Source organism: Erinaceus europaeus, chromosome 3 (genome assembly GCF_950295315.1).
Source record: "Erinaceus europaeus chromosome 3, mEriEur2.1, whole genome shotgun sequence".
Classification (NCBI taxonomy): domain Eukaryota; kingdom Metazoa; phylum Chordata; class Mammalia; order Eulipotyphla; family Erinaceidae; genus Erinaceus; species Erinaceus europaeus.
Genome location: NC_080164.1, coordinates 118,974,096 through 118,998,901, shown reverse-complemented (window position 1 = coordinate 118,998,901; position 24,806 = coordinate 118,974,096). Strand labels below are relative to the sequence as shown.

General features: G+C 44.2%; 1 protein-coding gene across 5 annotated transcripts in view; it reads left to right on the top strand.

Moving 5' to 3' along the window:
- The first annotated feature begins 8,358 nt into the window (after positions 1-8,358).
- Positions 8,359-24,806, top strand: part of GPRIN3 (GPRIN family member 3) — a 70,400-nt gene continuing 53,952 nt past the window's right edge. For 2 of the 5 annotated variants that reach the window (XM_060187812.1, XM_060187813.1), the window contains exon 1: positions 8,359-8,714. In XM_060187812.1, coding sequence (XP_060043795.1) covers positions 8,574-8,714 — 141 coding nt within the window. In that variant the 5' untranslated portion in view covers positions 8,359-8,573. Of the gene's footprint in view, positions 8,715-9,037; positions 9,280-24,806 lie in introns of those variants that run through there. The other 3 variants (XM_060187811.1, XM_060187810.1, XM_007530350.3) reach the window with 3 other exon arrangements.

Genomic DNA, 24,806 nt, shown 5'->3' with positions numbered 1-24,806 from the left:
ACACACACACACACACACACACAGAGATTGTGGTTTTCATTGCACAGGTGTTTCAGGTCATTTGTTAAACTTATCCTAGGTATATAATTTTTTGACATAATCATATGTGCAATTGCTTTCTTAGTTTCTCCTTCTCACTGATTATTTGCATATTGGGAAGTAACATGTTTTGTATTTTAATTTTTTATATTTATTTAATATTCCCTTTTGTTGCCCTTGTAGTTTTATTGTTGTAGTAATTACTATTGATGTCGTTGCTGTTGGATAGGACAGATAGAAATGGAGAGAGGAGAGAAGGACAGAGACGGGGAGAGAAAGGTAGACAGCTGCAGACCTGCTTCACCGCCTGTGAAGCGACTCCCCTGCATGTGGGAAGCCAGAGGCTGGAACCGGGATCCTTACACCGGTCCTTGCGCTTTGCACCACGTGCTCTTAACCCACTGCGCCACTGCCCGACTCCTGTATTTTAATTTTTTAACCTGCTACACACAGTACAGTGCCTGATAATCTTTCTTTCTTTTTGCCTCCAGCCACTGGGGCTTGCTTCTGGAACTATGAATCCACCACTGCCGGGATAGCCTGAGGGTGCTTCTTCCCAAGCTAGTGCTCTCTGGGTTGGAGAGAACTCAACTGGAGCCGATCTAGGCTGCTGCGTGGGAGAGGGATCAGGAGATACACTCTGGAACTCTCGGAGCCGGAAAGCAATTTCCAAGTGTCTTTAATCAGAAGAGCAGCTGTTTTTATACTCTCCAAGTAGGGTGGAAACAGGATGTGACATAGAGAGGAGAGGGTGGAGTGAAAAGTGACTGGTGGAAGATCAGGGTGTGACAAGGAGAGGGGGCGGAGCAGGTAAGAATTCTACCACTGAACCACCAATGCCCTGGAGGGAAGGTGGTGCTTTACGTAAATGTAAAAGTGATTTATGTAAATAGACCGCAGCTTTGAATGGGATCAAATTAATCTCATACAGACATACTGGTGTTTAAGCCAGGGGGAGCTGGCATACTATCCAACACACCACTCCTGGTGGCCATTTATTTCCACCACCCGCCATCATTTTATTGGATAGGACAGAGAAATTGAGAAAGGAGGGGGAGATAGGGAGAGAAAGACAGACACCTACAGACCTACTTCACTGCTTGTGAAGTATCCCTGCTGCAGGTAGGGAGCTTGAATTTGAACCCAGGTCGTTGCATGGGTCCTTGGCACTTAGTACTATGTGTGCTTAACTGGGTGCACCAGCACCTGGCCTGTCTGCTTATGTTTTTAATGTTTTTGTTTTCTATAGTCTGTAGGGCCTTCCATTTTATCACATAACCTGAAAAGAGTGATGCCATTTCTTCTTGTTTTTCCGGTCTAAATTATATATATTTCATAGTGCTTTTTAATTGCTCTGATGAAAACTTCTAATAAAAAATTGATTACAAATAGTGTAAGTGGACAACTTAGTCTTGCTCCTGATCATAAATAGAAATCAATCACTTATTTCACTACTATGTATGGAAAATGAAATATGTGTTTGTGGTGTGTCTTTCCTTATGCTGCTGTGTGCTCCTCCTACCCTGTTTTATTAACATTTTTGTTTGACCGTGAAGGCTACAGAGTTGCTGGAAGCGTCACAGGCTGTAGGTGGACAAAGGATGGTTGTTCAGCATCTCCCCAGGAAGGTGTCTGCAGACCTGCCCAGCTAACCTGCAGAGAATGTGCAGAGTGTGAGAGGTGAGAGCTCTTCCCTAAGGGGAGCACTGAAAGCCAGTGTCACTTGCTGCAACCCTGCTTGTCCCGATGGATGCTTGGCTTCTGCCATTACACAACACCCAGGGCAAAGTTCACAGGCTTTCCCCAAGCCACAGAGGGCAGGCTCCAAAGGCAGCTCCAGGGGGCTCCCTTCCCAGGGAGACTATGGCTCAACATCAGCTGGAAGAAGACCTGGGGCACCTCCTCGCCCTCTGTGTCTGCTCTGGACCAAGTGCTATTGTGGATGTTAAGTACACACAGCAGAGCACAACCAGGAGTTGGCACTGGACATAACCTAGAGACCAAAGACAATCCTCAGTACATTTTTTTAAAAGAACGAATCATCATTATTTTTTAGAGATATTTATTGATTTTGCCACCAGCATTATTGCTAGGGCTTGGTGCCTAAATGCCTCCACCATGTTTCTTTGCTTTTTCTTTCTTTTTAATAGAAGGTGTGACACAGAGAGACAATTACCTAGTTCTTTGGACAGAGATCTTTGTAACTGTTGTCTCTTTAGAATGATAATTTTATCTCTCCACCCCTCAGATTCAAGGCTGCTTGATTATTTATAATGCTGGGTGAAAGTGTGAAAGTCCCTAAGAAGGTAGATTTTAAAAAATATATTTATTTATTTCCTTTTGTTGTTTTATTGTTGTAGTTATTATTGTTATTGATGTCATCATTGTTGGATAGGACAGAGAGAAATGGAGGAGCGGAAGACAGAGAGGAGGAGAGAAAGACAGACACCTGCAAACCTGCTTCACTGCCTGTGAAGCGACTCCCCTGCAGGTGGGAAGCTGGAGGTTCTAACCGGGATCCTTATGCCGGTCCTTGCGCTTTGCGCCACATGCGCTTAACCCACTGCACTACCACAGAAGGTAGATCTTAAAAGATCTTATCACTGCTGAGAGGAGAAAATTGTGTTTTGGGGGGATGGCAAACTGAGCAAATATATGGAGAAGTATAAAAATATGAAGGTTAATTTGGTCATATTTGTTTGCGGGTTCATCTTCATACCATGTTTCCATCTTTTTCTTGATTATAAATTACCACACAAGGGGAGTCGGACAGTAGCACAGTGGGTTAAGCACACATGGTGCGAAGTGCAAGGACCGGCTTAAGGATCCCAGTTTGAGCCCCTGGCTCCCCACCTGCAGGGGAGTACCTTCACAGGCGGTAAAGCAGGTCTGCAGGTGTCTTTCTCTCCCCCCGTTCTATCTTCCCATCCTCTCTCCATTTCTCTCTGTCCTATCCAACAATGATAACAATAATAACTACAACAATAATAAAACAACTGGGGCAACAAAAGGGAAAATAAATAAATGTACAAAATGAATGAATGAATAAATAAATAAATAAATAAATAAATAAATAAATAAATAAATTACCACACTAGAGGGAAGTCATTATGACCTCATTTCTAAGAACTTTCTGGTTTTAGTTAAATTAAGAAAGTTCCAAGAAGTATTTTCCCTGCATCTGCTGGTGTTCCTTTATCTCTAACTCAATATCCTTTACAGTGGCTTAGTCAGACATAGTCCTAAATGGGGTCTATAAAGATGTGTTTTTGAGAGTCATGGTGGCCGTTTTGTAACCATGTAGCCATCTGCTAACAAGTCTAGTTAAAGCCCAGTAAAGACAGAATTTAAGGGTATAAAGAAATAGAAGCTATGATCCCTGTGCTCAAAAAGCCTTTAAGAGAGTATCAAAACAAGCACACATGAATTAACTTGAGAACAAATGCAAAGCAACTTATAATACTATTCAATGCCAACTCATGTAGAGTTGGTGGCACCCTGCCAGAATATGCACTTGGTAGCTCCATCCTGACAATGCTTCTTGCCAATCTGGCTCGACTGATGAAGTATTAGGAAAGCTGTGGCATTGAGAGAAGATTCCAGCCTTAATTTCTTTTGTTTTTAAATGCTTCACTGCCCCTGCCTGAGTACTACTGTTGGTTTTTAGAACAGAATAGATAAAAATAAAAATAAACCATTTATCTGGAGCTGGGAAGTTAACATAATGGTTAGGCAATAGTTTTCTTGCCTGAGGCTCTGAGCTTCCAGGTTCAAACCCCAGCAGTGCCATAAACCAGAGATGAGTGGTGCTCTGGAAAAATAAATAAATGTTATGATCTAACCATTAAACTTCAGTATTGATAAAGGAACTTGCCACTAATGGAATATTATAGACATCTGTCCTGGTTTATAAAGTGAGGACAATTGTTCATTCAAAATTCATTCAACAGACATTTACTGAGTAGTGAAATTTGTTGGAGACTGCTTTCAGTGTTCGGGACATAGCAGTGAAGAAAAGAGGTAAAGTTCCTACCTTCATAGACAATATGAATATAGATGATAGGTAAACTCTGTCAGGATGAAGTAATATTTCTACATAGTGGGAGTTGGGTGGTAGCGCAGCGGGTTAAGCGCAAGTGGTGCAAAGCATAAGGACCGGTGTAAGGATCCCAGTTCGAGGCCCCGGCTCCCCACCTGCAGCGGAGTTGCTTCACAGGCGGTGAAGCTGGTCTGCAGTTGTCTGTCTTTCTCTCCCCCTCTCTGTCTTTCCCTCCTCTCTCCATTTCTCTCTGTCCTATCCAACAACGACGATGTCAATAATAACCACAACAATAAAACAACAAGGACAACAAAAGGGGATAAATAAATAAATAAATATTTAAAAAAATATTTCTACATAGTAAGATCAGATAAAAGGAAGGAACATGAGTAGAAAGAATGATAAGTAGGAAGGGAACTAATATTTTAGAAATAGTGGTTGAGAACTTTGATTTCTGCCTTTCTGCCTTTATATGTAAGAGAGATAGAGGGTGAGATATGGAGGTGGGGGGCAGAGAGAGATGGAACCATCTTACTTCTCTGGAGGCAGAGAAGAAGTCAAGTGATTGAATATATGTAAAAGGCAGTTTGGTAAGTTACAGAATACCATGTGAAAATAAAGAATCTTTATAACTGTTATTGTGTTAAACTCCTTGGCTTGACATTTAAGATCCTTCCAGAACACAACCTTCCAACCTACTTTCCAGGTTTTACCCACACTTCCCTATATAAACCTCACTTCCAAATAAAATGTTTACTTTATCTAATTCAGTGGGCAATTAGTCATGTACCACCTCAAGTTATTTTTCCTATTATTTCTTCTGTGTAAATCTTTTCAAATTTCATTTTTTTAAAATATTTATTTCCTTTTTGTTGCCCTTGTTGTTTTTATTGTTGTGGTAGTTATTATTGTTGATGTTGTCGCTGTTGGATAGGACAGAGAAAAACTGAGAGAGGAGGGGAAGACAGAGAGGGGGAGAGAAAGATAGACACCTGCAGACCTGCTTCACCACTTGTGAGGCAACCTCCGTGCAGGTGGGGAGCCGGGGGCTCGAACTGGGTTCCTCACTCTGGTCCTTGCACTTTGCATCACGTTCGCTTAACCCACTGCGCTACCGCCTGACTCCCCAAATTTCATTTTTGTAGTGTCTGTGTCCCCAAAGAATGGATAGACTGCTGTATGTCAAAATCTTCATAAATTCCTTGAACATACATAATATTCAGTAATATTTTTTGATTTTTGCTTGACATACCAGTTTTAATGTTTAACATTAATCCAAAAAATGATCATTGATTAAATATCAGTGTTTATACTCAATTTTGCATGTCTGGGGAATTAAGAAACAGGAGTGGGGTGGGGGTGTTGGAGGGTGAGGCACAACAAGATAGCTCACTTGAGCCTGGCCAACACAGCATTAAGGAAAGCTTCTATGTTCTGGGGTCTTGACTTTCTGTCTCTCTGTCTCTTTCTATATGAAAAACCCAACCTGAGACAGTGAAGTTCCAGAAGCAACCAAAAGAGAGAGAGGGAGAGAGAGAGAGAGAGAGAGAGAGAGAAGATGGGGATTTCTCAAGAAGAGTGGAGTTGGTTTCATGGTTACTAAGAAAGCAAAGATGGTGTCTCAGATAAAGTAAAGATTTCTACAGATAAACTTGCCCCTGGAGTAAGCACCCTCCAAACTATTCTTCTAAGCAGTAAAAGAAAGTGAGAATGGATTCTCTCCATTTAATTAAAGGAAGGACGAAAGCTTTTCCTTAACTTTCAAGGCCTTCGTTGTTCTCAGTTCAAAATAATCTTGCCAGAGCCTAGTGTTTTGAGGAGACCAGCTCTGAGATTCAGGGTGAATCTCTTTGAGCTTCTTCCCAGGAAAGAGAAGTCACAGAGTTCCCTTTAGAGTGTCCACAAGAAGCAAACAGCCAGATGGACCTTCTGCTGTGAGTCCTGTAAGAGCTGTTTTCCTGGGGATGGACAGTGGTGCACCTGGCTGAGCACACATATTACCAGGCATGAGGACCGAGGGGCAAGACCTCAGTCCCCACCTATAGGGGGAAAGCTGCAGGAGCTGTGTAGCAGTGCTGCAGGTGTCTCTCTTTCTCCCTTCTTCTTTATATTATATTTACTCTCAGTTTCTCACAGTCTCTACCCTATAAATAGTAAATACATTATATATGCATATGTATGTATTTGTAAAAAGATGTTTTAAAAAGAAATGAGCTGTTTTCCAGCTCCTGACCTCAATAATAGTAATTAATAAACTGGTGTTGTGTTTAGCCTGGCATTTATGGTCACCTGTTCCTGCAGCAGCAGCAGTAAACACAGAGCAGTAAGTTTAGAAGCCCCTTGAGCAGCCTAGTTCTTACCACACCCTGTGCATAGTCAGGAGAATCGCTGGACCTCAGTTTCCTTTCCTAGAGGGGAATCAGGCCTTGTGGTGATGCTATGAACACAGTCCACACTGCCTGTGGGAGCCCTGGCAGATGTTTTCCTTAGAAACCAAGAAGGTTTCCTTACTGAGGGCAAGAACTGAGACCTAGACCTTTCTGTCTTTGGTGTGCTGACATCTCAGAAATGACATGGGGGAGGGGTGATGGCACACCTGGTTAAGTGCACATATAACCATGTGCAAGGATCTGGGTTCTACCCCCTGGCTCCTACCTGCAGGGGGGAAGCTTCATGAGCAGTAAAGTAGTGCTGCAGATCTCTCTCCCTCTCTATTCTCCTTCTCTTTCAATTTCACTCTGTCCTATCTAATAAAATGGGGGGAGGAGTGGATTTGTAGTGCTGGCACTGAGCCCCAGCAAGATATATTTTAAAAAATTAAATCAGAACTACCCTGTGACCAGCATGTTGTTTCAGAGGTGACTTACTGCAGGGAAGACCAGCCAGCAGCACTCTTGCCACCTCTTCCCTCCACACCTGAATAGCGGCTGCTCTTTCAAGGCAACTCTGTCCCTAGACTCAGGGATCAGCTTTGGAATCCTTTATTCAAGTCTGTATGTATTTATGACAGGAGACAGAAAGCCAAAGCATCACTCTGGCACATGCAGCATGGGAGATGGAACTTGGAACCTCATTCCTGCTGACAGTCCAGGGCTTTATCTACTGCACTACTTCCAGGGTCTACAAGAGTCCTTCTTAACCCCACCTGGGGAGCTCCAGACAATCAGCTAGAGCTGGCAGGGGAAGAGCTTATATACAATACAGAAGTAAGGTCCTAGACACCCCCCCCCCCCCGCTCCCGCCCCCGCAGCTGGCTAGAAACACACTGGAGAGGCCTGGGGATGTCTCCTGTTCTAGCTGAGAGCTTTCCATGGGGCTGGTTCGAATCTCAGCTGAGCCTGTTTCTGGCCTGTGACCTCAAACCAAGTGTGTGATGGTCCTGGAAGCTTCTGCTTTCTGTCAGTGTGGTGGGGAGCAGCCCCCACCTCACTGGGTGAACAGAATCAGTGTGTTGAGAGCCGGTGGTGCCTCACCTAACTGACTACATATTTTGCGAGGACCCAGGTTCAAGTCCCCAGGCCCCACCTGCAGGGGGGAGGTTTATGCAAGACTAGTGAAGCGGAGTTGTAGGTGTCTCTCTCCTCTCCCTTTCTATCCCATTGCTCTCTCAATTTCCCTGTTTCTCTCCAGTAAATAGTAAATGAGTGAAGTATAAGTTTTTAAAAAGGTAAGTAAAAATTAAGTTGAGACACAGACAGCATGTTTGGCTCTGGTTGAGCTCAGGGGCTGCCAGTACAGCCCTTCAGGCTCCCTCCCTGGTCATTTGGCGCCACTTCACTGCTTAACACCCTGCACACACTTGGTTTTGCTGAAGTCACTGGGAGGGCGGGTTTGTTTGCAAAGCCAACCACACCCTGATGGCCTGGGGGTGTGGGAGTGTGTCTGAAAGGAAGGCAGAGGGACCCCCCCACACACCCAACCCTCAGCACCACCCCCTGCAGGCTGTCTGCTCTGTGGGGGTGAAAGGTCAACGGGGGTCCTTGGTCCTAGCCCACCCCCCCACCCCCGGCAGGGGGCTCTCTGAGCAGCCTCTAAGGACGCAGCCGCGGAGCCCTAGGCGGGAGGGAGAGGCAGGGCCGGGCTCCCGTGAGCACTAGGCGTCCCAGCACAGCTCCCCGGCTTTCCATCTGCAGCAGCGGCGCGGTCCCTGCTTCCCGGCCATGGCGGGGTCCGGGAGAAACTAGGTGGAGGGAGAGGCGGGTGCCAGAAAGAGGGGCCGACTGGGCAGGGTGTGGGGGCGGGGAGGGGGGCGGTAGGGTCCTTGACCCTGAGACGTGGACGCCCCCTACAGGCGGTGCTCAGAGCAGAGGCCCCTCCCGGGGCGCAGCTCGCTTGGGGGCTGGAGCACCCAGAAGCGCCCCTGGAGCGCCCCGGTCGCGGCTCGGGAAATGCAGGGGTCGGGGCTGCAGGGTAGCGGCTGGGGAGAAGGGAGGAGGGACGTGGACCTACCCGGCTGGGCTGGTGCTGGGGACCCGGGCTCTGAGGCGCCCTGGGAATGGGGGAGGGGGAGCTCCCACATTTCACTGGGCGACGTTCTGCCTGTTGCTTGGTGGCAGCGAGCCTGAGCTCAGGAGCAGCCTCCTTCCAGGTGATGGATTTCTCCGCAAGGTCACTGCGCCCTGAGGCGGCTCTGCAGGTAAAGAGAAAGGCTAAGCCTTCTTGCTTCTGGGCGCCGGGAAGCGGATCCATTGATCTGCACAAGAGTCTGCAGGGGTGTGTGTATGTGTGTGTGTGTGTGTGTGTGTGTGTGTGTGTTTAGGATTCATTGATCTGCACATGAGTCTGCAGGGGTGTGTGGTGTGTGTGTGTGTGTGTGTGTGTGTGTGTGTGTGTGTGTGTGTGTGTGTGTGTGTTAGGATCCATTGATCTGCACGAGTCTGCAGAGGTGTGTGTGTGTGTGTGTGTGTGTGTGTGTGTGCGCGCGCGCGTGTCTAAACACACGGACTTTCCCTTGAGCAGGCAGAAGAGAAGGGCGGGCAGGGCTCCATAAATGCATCATTGCAGAGACCTGCCTGTGTAGTGTCAGGAGGTGAACTTTGGAGCCAAGTCCATCACCTTAGAGCCCGGAGGCTGTAAAGGCTCAGGGGAGATGGAGTCAGAGCATCAGGGAGAAAGCAGCGCCAGATACACAGCAGCCCTCCAGGAGAGCAGAGACATGCAGGCGACATTCCAGGCACAACAATGGACAGCCACAGAGAGGGGTAAGGAGGGGGCTCAGACATAGAGAAGTTAATCCTAGGGTGGTGGTCAGGCAGCACAGCCCTGCCAGGTTTGAAGGGCCTTGGGGGAGGGTCCTGCAGATATCTGTGTTTGGGGTGCAGGCAGTTCAAGGAGAGGAGACTGTGAAGGTTTGGAGAGAAGCAGAGGAGATGGGAAAGGCAAGGATTTGACAGGGAGAGAACAGGGAGCTTGGTAAGTCCCTAAGAACCCCACCTTCTGCTCAGGTTATCTCTGGGTAAACCCTACACAGTATGTTTCCCAACTCCAACCCATATATTAAAAGCTTCATGGTCACCAATTAAATATATATATATATATATAATTTTATTTATTTATTTTGCACAAGAAATCTGGGTCACAGTAAGTCTGCAAGGAACTGAAGTGTTTACACTCCAGCAGGATCTGGAGCCCGAGTTGATTAAGGCTCAGCTTCATGAAATATTTACACATCTCTTGCGTGGGCTTTTGTTTGCTCTTGTTGGTGCTGCTGCATGTTTCACTTTGATAGTGCTTTTGGTGTCCTTTCTCCCCAAAGTGCTTATTTTTCCAGCTATAAACTTTTCTTTCTTTCTTATTGTGTTCATCGAGGGGCCTGTCGTGAGCAGTGACTGAGGGGAAGAGGATGCCCAAGTCACAGCCCACAGACCCTAACCATTTTTTGCTGCAAAGGGCAGCAGTCAGGATCAGAGGAGGGTCTCTAGAAATGGAAGCGGGAAGAGCATTTTCCCAAGTTTGTATGTGCTGTGCATTGAGATGGGTCAGTGGGTTGTTGATTCATAAACGGAACAAAAAAAAAAAAAGGAGAATAGTGATTGTCACTGAATGTCTAGCTGTTCCATCACTGGCATTTATTTTGGCAACAGCAGGACTCTTGGAGAGTATGTTGTGATATAGGTTCATTTGGGAAGCAGAGGACTAAAATAGCTTCATTTCAATGGGAAGTTGGGTGGGCTCCAACAAGTTGTTTTGATATGTAGGCATTGATTTGTTTGTTTGTCATGCATCTCCTTGAGTGTGCCTCCAGTGTGCTTTAATAGAATGCATTAGTTACAGGTAGGCTTTCACTGTGTGGATTTCCAGCCATAAAATCTGTAGTTCCTATGGAAGCACCAACATCTTGGCTCTAGCTGCACAAAATCATAAATGATTGGCCTGGGGGATTTAGGACACACACTTTCAGTCCCAGCTCATGCTCGGGTTTGTCTGTGATCATTGTTTCTACCCAGTATGAACCCATTCATTGATCATTCACTGATTCATTCAACATGTCGGTGCCCTTAGCTCAACTTGGTCCCAGATTGTGGAATGGGAAAGCAGAGGAGACATATTCTAGCCTGTACAATGTGGGAGGGGGAGAGTTAACTGCTGTGTGCAGCCAACACAAAAGAGTTATGAGAGCAGGTGGTGGAAGTGGAGAGGGTGGGGATGATTTCCCAGGGATGCTGAAGATGAGAGGAACTAGCCTTGCAAAGAGGAAAGAGATGGGCAGTCATGGGACCCAGTCCTGACACCAGGACCATCATGTACAAAGACCTGGGAAGAGCAAGTAGCTCTCAGTGGCTGAAACCCGATGGGAAGAGAGAGCAAAAGGAAAGTCCAGGAAGAAACAGCTGTCTCCACACTGTAGCTCAGAGGAGCTAACTGATCTAGGAAAGCACATAATCTGGGATATGTGGGTGAAAATGTTCACACCCAGGCTGTATGCTGTCTGCATTGTCCAAGTTTATAACCTCCCAGAAGCCCTATTTGCCTTCATCTGAAATAGTCTGATTTAAGGGCAATGTGTCCTTGAGAAAGTTACCATCCTCTGCGCTTCATTTCTGAGAGAGAGAGAGAGAGGGAGAGGGAGAGGGAGAGGGAGAGGGAGAGGGAGAGGGAATATGGAGTGCAGTGGGGGCTGGGCTGGAACCTGGGTGGCACCTATGACAAAGCAGTACACTATCCTAGTGAGCTATTCTGCAGGCCCAGCAGAATTTGTTTAGACTAAAACATCACTCAATTTCCTGTTTGTTGTATATCTGAGATTTCCCTTTGCTAAGACTGGTATTTTAAGACAGTCAGGACAGGACGGGCCCTAACTTACTAAGTCAGTCAGGCCCTGCCATCTTTCTTTAATGATCTTTCTTTAACTGGCTGGGTTTTCTTTCCATTTACTTGATGTTGAACTTTTGATGTTATGGAGTATGTACTACAGTATGTACTACAGTGTGATTATCAACACAAATACAGTTAGCTGTGAGTACAGAGGAGCCAGAGAGGTGAAGGAGTTTTGTCACCTGAGCACTTTCCTCTTCTGAGAGCTTCCTGGGTGCAAACCTGAGAGAGGAGCCAGGGAAGCTGGTACCAAAACCCCAAGAGTTGTTATAGAACAACTGTTCTATAACTTGACCAGCATTTTAGCTAGATATTTAAATTTTGTGTGCATCTCAAAAGAGAGGAATGCAAGAGTGCCCTGCTATCCTTGGTGTGCTGTCAGTACCCTTTTGATGAAGGCTATTGCCAAAGGATGTCAGTAGCTGGGTTCAGACTGCACTTTGTAATCTTGTATTTACCTATGAAGATATGTATTTTATTTCATTTCATTTCACTTCATTAATTTTTTTATTTAATTTATCTTTATATTTTCACTAGAACACCTCTCATCTCTGGCTATGGGTAGTGCTGGGGATTGAACCTGGGTCCTCTTACCTGCAAGCCCACTGCACTGCCACTATGCTAGCTCAACAGCTGTCTACAAGGAAATAAAAAGATCCAAATGAGCATTATTGTTACTATGCACAGGTGACATGGTTTAAGCCCTGAATCCACACCTGCCAGGGAGAAGCTTCACAAACAGTAAAGCAAGTATGTAGTTGGTCACTTTCTCTCTTCCTCTCTATCTCCCCCTTCTCTCTAATTTTTTTCTCTATCTCTATCAAATCAATTAATAAGTTTTCTAAAAGAAAGAAAATATACTAAGGAGCACCAGAAGTTAGTAACTAAGTCACTCTTAGTACAGTGAGTCTTTTTTTTAAAGACTCTTTAAATTTATTCAATAGAGACAGAGAGAAACTGAGAGGGAAGGGAGAGATAGAGAAGGAGAGAGAAAGTGAGACACCTGCAGCCCTGCTTTACTGTTCATGAAGCTTTCCCCCTAGAGGTAGGGGCGGGGGTCTTAACCCGAGTCCTTGTGCACTGTAATATTTGCACTTAATCAGGTGCACTACTACCAGCCATATGCTAAGATATTTCTAATTCCACATGACTTTGGCGACAGAGCAGGAGGTAAAGAGAATCTCCAAAGCTCTGAATGATGGAAGGAGAGGAAGTGAATTGGTCCTACAGCCCTTCACCTTCAAACTGAAAAGCAAACGCAATGAACCTTTCTAAGTGACACAGAAGTGACCTCCTCCCCAGGGTCTGATGTGGCAGAAAAATTGTGGGGAGCAACTGTGTGATCTGAAGCACAAGACATTCTTCTTGGTTCAGTGCTCCAGTATAAATTTATTTGAAACTGTTGATTTTTAAATTCCAGACTCACCCAAGGCCACCCCCAGCAAGAGAGTTTTAGACAGCCCTCATTGCCTGTGGTTTGAGGCAAGAACCAAGAAGACCCTGGGGGAAAGAAAAAAAAAAAGAAAATGTTGAGGCTGGAGAGTTACAAAGTCACAGTGCCTCTAGGGACCTCAGAGTCATTACTAATCCAGTAACAGGACAGCTGGACAGAGTGCTCCCAAGGGCCCTAAAAAAGGTCACATTTGTAGTTTCTAATTTTCAGGAGGCAGAGAGTTGCAGAGAATCCTTTGTAAGCATGAACTGCAAATGGCTCAGCATAGTAGGATCTCTACTTTGGGGGGGAGTAATGCAAAGGTTTTACCTGGCCAGATGGATTGCTGTGCCAGGGATGTTGATGTCTAAGGAGCATGACATGAAGAGAGCAGTGTATGATCTCTGAGAGACTTTTCCCTTCCTTTAGAATGGACAGCTTTAGGTCCAGGACATGATCCAAGGTGATAAGGTTGTGTACTGGTGGTATTTTATCTGTCTGTCTGTCAATCTATGTCTATCTGTCTATCTGTCTAATACTTGTAGAGTCTAGGAGAAATTGAGAGGACAAGGGAAACAGAGGGCCGGGGGAGAGAGAGACACCTGCAGCACTGATTCTCCAGTCATGATGTGTCCCCCCCGCAGGTGGGGATCCTCGACTTGAACCCGGGCCCCTGAGCACTGTAATGTGTGTGCAACCCATCGGGTGCATTTTAAAGTTATTGAAGCATCTTTTTAATTTCGATTCTTGATGGCATTTCTAGACTGTGATAGCCGGTGTGCCCAGGTATCTACCTTATTCTGTCTCACATGGCAGGTGGTATCAGGATTCAGTCTCCCCTCACCTCCAGGGTTTTATTCTGAATCGGGGCTGTGGAGGACAGTGCTGTGGAGTATAACAGAGAAGTGCTTTCCTTTCATTTTATTTTTGCTCTGGTGTCAACGTTCTTTCTCATGGTACCCTTTTAAAAAAGATGTTTGTTTATTTAGAGAATGAGAGAGAGCTAGACCAGAACACCAATCTGCCTCAGCATGTAGCTGGTGAGGGTCAAGCCTGGATCCTACCTTAGGCAGGTCTGTACTCTACCCACTGAGCATCCACCCGCTACCCCTTCCAGGTGCCCTGGCAAAAGTCATTTTGGGGGCAGGTGGAATAGCTCACTTGCATAGTGTGCTGCTTTGCCATGTGCATGATCCAGGTCCACCCCTTACACTCATGGGAACTTCAATGCTGTGGTTTCTTTTACTCTCTGTCTGCCTCTCTGTCCATACAAAAAATGTAATAAATGAGTAAGTCAATAAATAGTTGACTTTCAGAAATGCAACAGATATTTCATTCATTCTGCTTTGGTAGACTCTACTCTGGACCATTGCCGTCATTATATCACTTGAACACTCACTTCTTCATCATCAGTAAATTTCTTGTTCCCTCAGACTCTGATTTGAGGGACATCTCTGTGTTTATTAAAATCTGTTTCGCAGGACTGTTTTGTTTTTTTCATAGTGTGACTTTTTTTTTTTGTACTTGGCTATATTGTTCTCCCAAGCTTGCCTGTCTCTGAATCCTAGAGATGATTGCTTTCTAAAAACGGCAGGTTAAAGAGATGTGACTAGAATCCTAAAGCTCGTGAGGAGTGTCATCAGAGTTCAGGTTAGTAAATGGATGTGTGCTTCCTCTGCTTCCTGCCTGAGTGAAAAGTGCTGGTGACAAAGGGGTGTGGAGGGTTGGTCCTGTTTTCATGGTGAGCGTGCTCCGGAAGCAGTGAGAGAGCAGACATCTGGTGCTGTCAGAGCAGAGGCTGAGCCTTGCTGAGGGGGCAGTGCCAGCTCAGTCTCCTTCTCCCCTGGGGACAGCTCCTCATCTACACCCAGAGATCCTCAGAGGGGGATCTGAATCTTTTTTTCTAGGAGCAGTGAGAGAGCCCATGCAGTTCACTGAACCTACCTGGACATGGATCTAAGGTTGTGTGTCTCAGACAAATTGAAAGCTGGCAGGAAATCTGCTGTTTACCAGGAAGAATGGGGCTTATTTGGCTTGTGGGTATTTGTTTATTTTTTTAAATTAAACTGATGTTTAAAAATCAGACATTCTGTTATGAAAAGTGAAACAGCAGCTCACACTTCCCAGGCTGGAACTGAGTAAGGGCTGTGCTTCTTGACGCCTCTGCTCCCTACCGCTCCCTGTCCCTCTCTGGCAGGGAGACTTCAGATAAGACATGTGGACCCAGCAGCTTCACCTGTGCTGCCTACCCAAGACCCATAAGAAACAAGTTTGTGAATTCAGAACTAGTTCTTCTTGAAATACTCGTTAGCTTTACAATGTTAAGTCCATAGGCATGATATGAACATGCCTCCACAAGCTAGAGACCACTGTACTAAATGGGACTCTCATTCAAAATATGTGGATACTCTAAAACATCTCCATGGTCAGAATGTGTAGAATATGTAACAGATCAATGAATATGAAGTTGACCTGGTGTCTTAGTAAGACAATAGAGGAATTTTGGTTTTTGGGTTTTTTTTTTCTGGCTTTCTATATATGCATGTGACAAAATATACTATTGTTTTCTTCTTTTACTATTTTATATATTTATTGTATAGAGAGAGACAGAGAGAAATTAGTGGGGAAAGGGGAAATATAGAGGGAGAGAGAGAGATATCTGTAGCACTGCTTCACTGCTTCTGAAGCTTCCTCCCTGCTAGTGGGGATCTGGGGCTTAAACACTGGTCCTTGTACATTGTAATATGTGCATTCAACCGGCTGTGCCACCTCATGGCCTTTAACAGTGTTTTCTTTCTTTTTTAAAATTTATTTTATTATTTATTTATTCCCTTCTGTTGCCCTTATTTTTTATTGTTGTAGTTATTATTGTTGTTGTTATTGATGTTGTTGTTGTTGGATAGGACAAAGAGAACTGGAGAGAGCAGGGGAAGACAGAGAGGGGGAGAGAAAGACACCTGCAGACCTGCTTCGCCACTTGTGAAGTGACTCCCCTGCAGGTGGAGAGCTGGGGTTCAAACTGGGATCCTTACGCTGGTCCTTGCACTTTGTGCCACCTGCGCTTAACCCACTGCGCTACTGCCCAGCTCCCAACAGTGTTTTCTTAAAGATCAGCTTATTGATGTTTATGAAAGAAAGAGAGGGGATGGGAGAGCAAGAGGGAGCCACCAGAGCACTGTTCAGCTCTAGTATGTTGCTAGGAATTGAACCTGGGCAAGTCCTGTGCTTAACAGCGTTAACACTAATTCATTTATTCTTTGCTTTAAAACCAGTGGCTGCAATTTACACTGTAATTCTTTATGCATTTTCAAATGCACCCCGTCTTCACTTTGTGTGCAGCACTTTAGCAATGCACCCAATGTTCTCAGTTTTCTGAAAGCCCAAAGAGCATCTCAGTCCTTCAAGCACTGATGCACCTGTTCAGCAGGGTTGGTGAAACAGCCTGTTGTGGAATCAGCTCAGGTCATGCTGTGCAGCTCACTGCCCATCCCGCAGAGAAGCGCTCCTCAAGGTTGGCTGTGTTCTGTGAACTGTCTCTGATCCCTGTACAGTCTGCCCACTGGATTGTGCAGTGCTACTCTGATCAAATGGCTCAAAGCACTGGGAGGGGGCACAATGGATAAAGTGCTGGATTCTCGGGCGGAAGGTCCCAAGTTCAAAACCTAGCACCACATGTGCTAGAAGTAGATTTTGCTTCTCTCCTTTTCTCCTCCTCTTATCTCCCCCCTTTTTCTCTTTCTAATAAATAAACATATATTTAAAATGGCTACAACTGAGCCATCTGTCTGAGGACTGATTCATTCATGCTGTAAATTAAGATAAACACTCTTCTGTGAACATCAGGGTGGAGACTGGAGCAGGCCTCTTCTGGAAAACACCCCCACCCCACTAGCTCCAGGCGGCCCCCCACCCATGCTCTCTCAATTTCTGCTGCTACTTTCCCAGCCTCATGTGCTGCCCCCACAGAGAGCCTACTTGGTTTCTAAAAACATCCTTAGGTCTGATTATTAATCCTGAACTGATGGGGCCTGGCAGCCTCAGTGTTCAAAGCTGAATAAAAAACTACAGTACCCACTGGATTGAAGGAAACTTCAGTCTTTCTTGGACTCTCTGTCTCTGTAGAAAAGAAAAAAAAATGAATGTGCAAACTACAGAAACAAAACACAGAACTTGCAGAAGAAAGAAGAAGCAAACAAAATGACTCTAAGAGTAAGAACTATGGAGAGTCGGGCGGTAGCGCAGCTGGTTAAGTGCACGTGGCGCAAAGCACAAGGACTGGCTTAAAGAACCCGGTTCGAGCCCCCAGCTTCCCACCTGCAGGGGAGTCACTTCACAAGCTGCAAAGCAGGTCTGCAGGTGTCTGTATTTCTCTCCCCCTCTCTGTCTTTCCCTCCTCTCTCCATTTCTCTCTGTCCTATCCAACAACAAGATCAATAACAACAACAATAATAACTACAACAATAAAACAACAAGGGCAACAAACAAAAGGAAATAAATATTTTTAAAAAGAGTAAGAACTATGGTCGTTGTCATTGGGAGGATGGGGACACATAACTTTGGTAGTGGGTGTGGGGTGGAACTGTACCCTGTCATTTCACAATCTTGTAAACCACTATTAAATCACTAATAAAACTGAAAACAAAAGGCCTGGATTTACAAATAATCCCCAGACTATTGGACTAGACATACTTATTAATCAGCAGGACCTAGCCAAGTTACAGCAGGCTCTTCCTGGGCAAGACTTAGTGAAATTCCTGGAAGCCCCCCCCCCCCCAGTTCCCTCCCACCCCAGCACCAAACACTTTTCTCTTCCTGTCGCCTCACATTTCAGCTTCATTTCCGGTTCTTTCCACAGCCTCACCACCTGCTCACACACCTGGCATCCTCCCTCCCCAGCCTGGCCAGAGCTAAGCTAGCAGAAGCGTTCCCCCTGATAAGCTTCCTTAGTGCCCTCAAGCACAAGGTGTAGAGGCTGCTTTAAACTGTCTGCTGGTCAGAACAGCTATGGAACAAGCAGGCAGCAACACGCTAACCAAGATGGTGCAGGCTGAGGATGAAGAGGCTTTCCAGCATTTTATGCCTGCACTGCTATGAAATATATGAATGTAATTAATACTGGGCTAGTGGAATAGCTCATTTGGACAGTGTGCTGCTTTGTCATGTGTGCCACTCAGGTTCCAGCCAGACCCTCACCACATTGAAGGAAACTTCTGTGCCATTCTCTCTCTCTCTCTCTCTCTCTCTGCCTCTCTGTATCTTAAAAAATTATAAATATAAATTTTCTCACCAGTAAATTCACATACACAGCCCAGGAGGGAGTTGGCAGAGTTTCCTCCTTAGATTTCATTTTGCTACCTAAAAAAAAAAAGTGAAAACTTCAAAGTCATCCTCAAGCCAGTGTTCAAGCAAGCAGGGGAGATTGAAGGCCAAGCATGTGAGGCCAGACCTTTATAAATCCCTGTTTTTGCAATAAATTTAGTGAAGACACATCTTTATCAACAGCTCCAAGGTGACAGATACAGTTAGCAAACTGCATTTTTTGGTTTCTCTCAAGAAACCAAGACACTGATTGTATTGTACACGGTCATGTTCAAATGGCATATGGGGCGACTAGAAAGACCAGGTGTGTCTGTGGAGCTCTACCCTTGGACTTTGGACGCGGGTGCTATTTATAGAACTAGTGTTTCCGCCATTGATGTTTTAATCATAGACATTCATTTACTTATGGAAGTTGAGTGACTCTTATTACAACAGCCGCAGCAAAGGGTTCCAGCTGCAAATTGAAGGCTGGCAAAAGGGTAGTCTATGGACAGAGAGACCATGCGGGACAAGCTCCTTCTTAAAACTGAGTTTCTAATAAAGCAAGTACTTCTTCACAGGAGTAAGAATAGACATATCACTGTCCATTTTGAAACTGAAAAGTTACAAATTTGGTTTTTACTTTTTTATGTGGTACAAGGAAATAAACACAGCACATTGTACATCTGCAGTACAAATGCTTGTCCCCAGCAGTTTTCATTCTATATTTTTTGAGAGAGAAGAGAGAAAAGGGGCATAAAGAAGAGGGATTGACACCAAAGCATCTTGATGGCCCCACCATCCATGGTGTTGCCTTGGTGCTGCCTATGGTGTTGCCATATGGCACCATCGGGTCAAGCACAGGGCTTCATGCCTGGAAAAGCAGGCAGTTCTATTCCCACTGAGTCATCTCCTAGTCTCCTACTATTCTATTTTTTTTTTTCCCACCAGGGGTTATCTATAAGCTCTAGGCTTGCAAACAAATTCACTCCCAGTGGTCCTTTTTTTCTTTATATGATAGGACAGATAAATTGAGAGGGGAAAGAGATGGGGGGAAGAGAAAGAACCCTTCAGCTCTGCCTCACAGCTTCTGAAACTTTGCCCCTGCTGGTGTGAACTGGACGCTAAAACTGGATCCTTGTGCATGGCAACATGTGTTCTCTGCCTAGTGTATCCCCTACTAATTGTTTTTAAAATCATGACTCCTTCCTAAGTCATTTTCTGGTTCCTAAATAAGCAATTGATTTTTTTTTAGCTCCTTAAGTACATGATATATAGCCACCGACAGGAATTAGTCTTATTACTGAACTTTTATAATCAACCTAGAATGTTTCTACCAGTTTGTATTGTTTTGCAATCAAAAGTCTTTGTTCCAGGAGGTAGCACAATAAACTAAACAGGAAAATTCTGTGGCTTGTGTAGAGATCTTAGGTAGATACAGAGCAATAGTTTTTTTTTTATGGATTTTTGTTTGTTTGTTTGTTGAGGACCCAGGATTCATCTATGTGTTGCATTGAGGGAAAGAGATGGAGATGGAGATGGAAATGGAGATGGAGATGGAGAGGGATAGGGATGGGGGAGAGAGAGAGAGAGAGAGAGAGAAGGAGAAGAAGAAGAAGAAGAAGAAGAAGAAGAAGAAGAGAGGGAGAGGGAGAGGGAGAGGGAGAGGGAGAGGGAGAGGGAGAGGGAGAGGGAGAGGGAGAGGGAGAGGGAGAGGGAGAGGGAGAGACATCACCACATAGAAGCTTGCCTTGCCACCAGAGCTCTCCCAAAGTAGTGCCAGGACTCAAACCTGTGTCTGGAGCATGATAAGACACATGTCCTACCTGGTAAGCTATTGCTCTAGCCCCCCCATAGTCATGAATTCCATATAAAATATCCAGAATAAATTTGGAATGGAGTTGAGCCCACACTGTTAGAGCACCAACTAGCTTGCCTGAGACCTAGAGGCTGCAAATTCAATCTCCAGCACCACTTTATGGCACAGCTAAGCAGTATTCTGGCCCTTTCCCACCCACTCCTCTCATTTTCTCTGTCTTAAAATAAATAACTAAATGAAAAAATGTTGTTTCTGGAAGAATAAATTTTGAGTATGTTTTTAAAAACACATATATGAAGAATGTCACTGTGCTTCAAACAAGATATTTTGCAGATATCATTTCTGAAGACTGGGCTTATATTTCCAGCTAATGCACCAGTTAAAGTCCTCTGAATGAAACTTATTAAATGTGGAAGAATCTGCATAAGAAGCACATAAGGCAAAAAATCATGAAGGTGGCACACAAATGTCACAATCTGTCAAAATGGTATTTGAAGTCGTGTCATTACACAAGACAACTGAGAATCATTCTAGAAATGAGAATGTTGGTCTAGAAAACTCCCTGATCCACTCGTGTGTGTGTGTGTGTGTGTGTGTGTGTGTGTGTGTGTGTCCGTCCATATCCGTGTTTGCCTGTCACTGGGTCTTCACCTTCCCAGGTCAAATATTTCATATGGTGAGAGAGATAGAAAAAGAGGGAATGACATCACTGCACCATAACTTCTTCCTCCATGTGATAGGTCTGAACTTAAGTCTGGATTGCAGGCATGGTCTAGGTAAGCTAGCGCCTGTCTATTTTTAAGCTTTTTTTTTTTTTTTCTTAATTCTTGGTTCTGTTTTCTGAATTTTAGATTTCTCTTGCCCTTTCCATAACTGAGAGATGATACCTTTCTCCTTTCACCCTCCCTATTGCTGTGGAGCCTTTGTACACCAGTTATTTTCATGTGAACTCATGAAGCAAATCTCTTACAGACAATATATGTTTGAGACTGTGTATGTGTCAGAAAGTTCTCTAGCTCTGGCTTCTAAATAGACTAGTCTGTGGTTCTCCTTGGAGCTTAAGTCCTTGAAAATTCTGGACTCCTGCCATAATCTTTTTTTAGTGCTTCCTGAATAAGAGATTTTTCAATGAAGAGTCCCTTCATTGATAAAAAAAACAAGCTTATTAAGGCTTGTATTACAAATTTGTAGTGTGTGTTGTGTAAATCCAGGAGATTAAACATGAGAATAAGCAAAAAGGATTTTCTACATTTTCACTGTTAGATCTTATTCTTGGGCCTTTTGAATAGAAAGGGAGAAGCTTGTATTTTTATCATTTTCATGCAGTAAAGAATGCACAACACTGCAACTTTTCTTTTTAAAAAGAAACCAGTTACACTGAGGGAAGAACTGAGTTGCAGTGGCTTTCACTGGTTTTCTGTGTGATTTACCTGTCCCCAAATGTGGCTACGGTAAGTCTCTCCTTTTAAATGGTTTCCCTTGGGAGTTTGTCCCTGAGAAGCATAGTTAAAATGTTATGAAGCACCTGAGTGAGTGAATATGAATTGTCCCAAGCCTCTACTGGATGTCAACAGAACTATTTTAAGCTTGCCAGAAGGTTTTTAAGAAGATTTTTCTATGGTGGTCAAAAGGATACTGTGGTGCCTTCCAGCTGGCGTATCTGTAAGAGTGAGAACAGCACCAGAAGCTCCAGTCCATTGTGGTTGTTTGGCACATGTTGTTGTTATAGAAAAACAGGAAACTGAAATTTGCTCCTTACTTACTTAGCATGATTGATGTTGATTGAGGACTTGTCTGTGTACTAACATGGCAGTGAGTACAGATGAAAAGGTATCTCCACTTTCAAGATCATAGAGTCTGAAAATTAAATATGAACAAGGCTGAAGCACTCATGCAGCACTTATCTAACCTCAGTGCAGCAAGCAGGAAAAAATGACATACTGAAGTCACTTTCAAATCTCAGATGTTTATGATTTATCCTGAGTGGGTAGGTACAGTGACCCAAGTGTCGCTTCCAAGTATATCTTGAAAGAGAATTATTTTAGTCAGATCACTTAAAAAAATTTCCTATTTATTTATTTACTTATTTAATTATTCACTTACTTACTTATTTTAGATACAGAGAAGCCTAGAGAGAGTATAGCACAGAACCTTCCTTTAATGCAGTGGGGACCAGGCTTGAACCTGGGTCTAGAGCACGGCAAGGCAGTATCTCAGTTTTTTGTTTGTTTGTTTATTTTTTGTTTTAATTAAAAAAATATTTATTCATTCCTTTTTGTTGCCCTTGTTGTTTTATTGTCGTAGTTATTATTGTTGTTGGATAGGACAGAGAGAAATGGAAAGAGGAGGGGAAGACAGAGAGGGGGAGAGAAAGATAGGTACCTGCAGACCTGCTTCACCACTTGTGAAGTGACTCCCCTACAGGTAGGGAGCCGGGGGCTTGACCCGGATCCTTACGCCGGTCCTTGCACTTTGTGCCACCTGCGCTTAACCCGCTGTGCTACCGCCCGATTCCCTTTGTTTTCGTTTTTTAACTAGTGATTGAACCAAAGTTCAAATTAGTTTGCCTACTTTTTGTTGTTGTTTTCCTGATTTCTGTTCTTAGATCAAACTCCCCATTCCTCATTCTAGTAATTTTTAGGGAAACTGGACAAATGAACTTGCTCCAAGTCCCTTTCTAATTTCATATAAAATGATATACTAGGGCTTAAGAAATAATGTGACTCTGTGGTATATGTTTACAAAATAGAAACATGCACAAAAGTATGTGTGAACAGGGACATGTTCTGAATGAGGAAAATTGGATTCAACTCTGTCAGTCAGAAATGTGGAATGAGGAATTCATTGTAAGTTTGGGGTATAACTTATACAGAAATCCATGAGAAGGGCTGGGAAGACAGCATAATGGTTCTGCAAAAGACTCATACTTGAGGTTCTGAGGTCCCAGGTTCAATCTCAGCACCACCATAAGCCAAAACTGAGCAGTGTTCTAGTCTCTGTGTGTGTGTGTGTGTGTGTGTGTGTGTGTGTGTGTGTCTTTCTACCAGTGTTACTCTTTCTCATAAAACTGTAATAAATAAAATATATAAAAGGAAGAAGTGCATAGGAAGTGATTGCTTTTGCATCTGGTGTTGGCTCTGGAGTTGTCTCAGGCTGACAGAGTTGAGAGTTGGAGAGAGAAGTTGAACGTGAAGTAAAGCAAAACAGGAACCAGTAAGACAGACTCAGACCCTGCGGAGACAAACCAGAACCCGTACCACTCATCTCCTCTAACCTGGGTGACCTGGAGAGCTCCAGAAGGAGCTGGCATGAAAGTGAAGGACTGTAGCCTGGCTCCCCCTGACATCACCCAATTAAGCCCCAAGATCACCACATCACACCTCCTGGGAGCAATAGTACTGTGGCCTCACTCCTGCCTCCTTGATAACACCAGCTCTTTCCCTAGCCAACCGCAAAGAAGAACCATTCAGGAAAGGGCATCTGCAGGGTGGGCTTCCATCTGAACCAGCCTGATATCTCGTCTCGCACAACACCACCCCAGACGTTAGCCAACAAAAGGAATGATGTATGAATGAGTCTCTTATATTTGAGATACATGTATTTCATATATCTGAAGGACATAAATACTCTACTTTCAAAAGGATATATGCATCCCTATGTTGAACACTGCATAACTCACAGTAGCCAAGCTACATAAACAATCTAAATGACTCTATTAGATGACTGGATACAGAGCTCATGGGATATAGTCACTGGAATACTACTTGGCTGTTAGAAAAGATAGCATTGTGCCTTCCAGGACAAAAACTGTTGGAACTCCACATAAGTGACATAAATGCAATGATCCTTTCTGCTAGCGACTCAGAATCTAGTTTTCTGGGTAGTCATATGTAGAAGTTGCTTTTAAGGACTGGGTAGTGGCACACTTGGTTAGTCATACACACTACCACATGCAAGGACCCAGATTCAAGCCCCTGGTCCCCACCTGCAGGAAGGAAGCTTCACAAGTGTCGGGCTGAGCTTCACTGATGGGAGACAGACGACCAGGGACTCATGGTTGAGCTGTACGCAGTATCTCTTTATTCATGCAGGACGCAGCGCAATCTATACCAAGCTAGACTAAACTAACAACTAACTAAAACGAACAATGTTGTCTTTATATATACTTCCCAAGTAGGGTGTGAACAGGATGTGACACAGAGAGGGTGGAGAGAAAAGTGACTGGTGAAAATCAGGGTGTGACAAGGAGAGGATCAGGGTGTGACAAGGAGAGGGGGTGGAGCAGGTGAGAATTCTACCACTAAACCACCAATGCCCTGGAGAGAAGGTGGTGCTTTATGTAAATGTAAAAGTGATTTATGTAAATAGATGGCAGTGGTTATGTAAATAGAATACAGTGGTTATGTAAATAGAATGCAGTGTTAAGCAGGGGGGATTTAAACCAAATGAAACAGAAGGGGTTTTTAAAAGCAGAATTAGAAGATACCAACACACAAGCACTGAAGCAGGTCTGCAGGTGTCTCTCTTTCTCTCACTCTCTTTATCTCCCCCAACCCTCTCAGAATTCTTTCTCTGTCCTATCCAATACAAGTACAATAAAAATAAAGGGAGGAAAAAAGAAGAAGAAAATCTCCAATGGAAATGGTACATTCGTAGCACCAGCACCAAGCCCAGCAATAACCCTGGAGGCAATATTAAAAATAAATAAATATGTAAATAAATAAATGAGTTGCTTCTACAGACTTAAATCAGTTTCTTCTGCACTTACTCTAGGTTCTTGCTTTACTCTCATCAAAAATTCTATGTTTCAAAAGGGGTTTGTATAAAGATAGGTTCCAGGGGTCTTGTCATGTAAGTCACTGAAC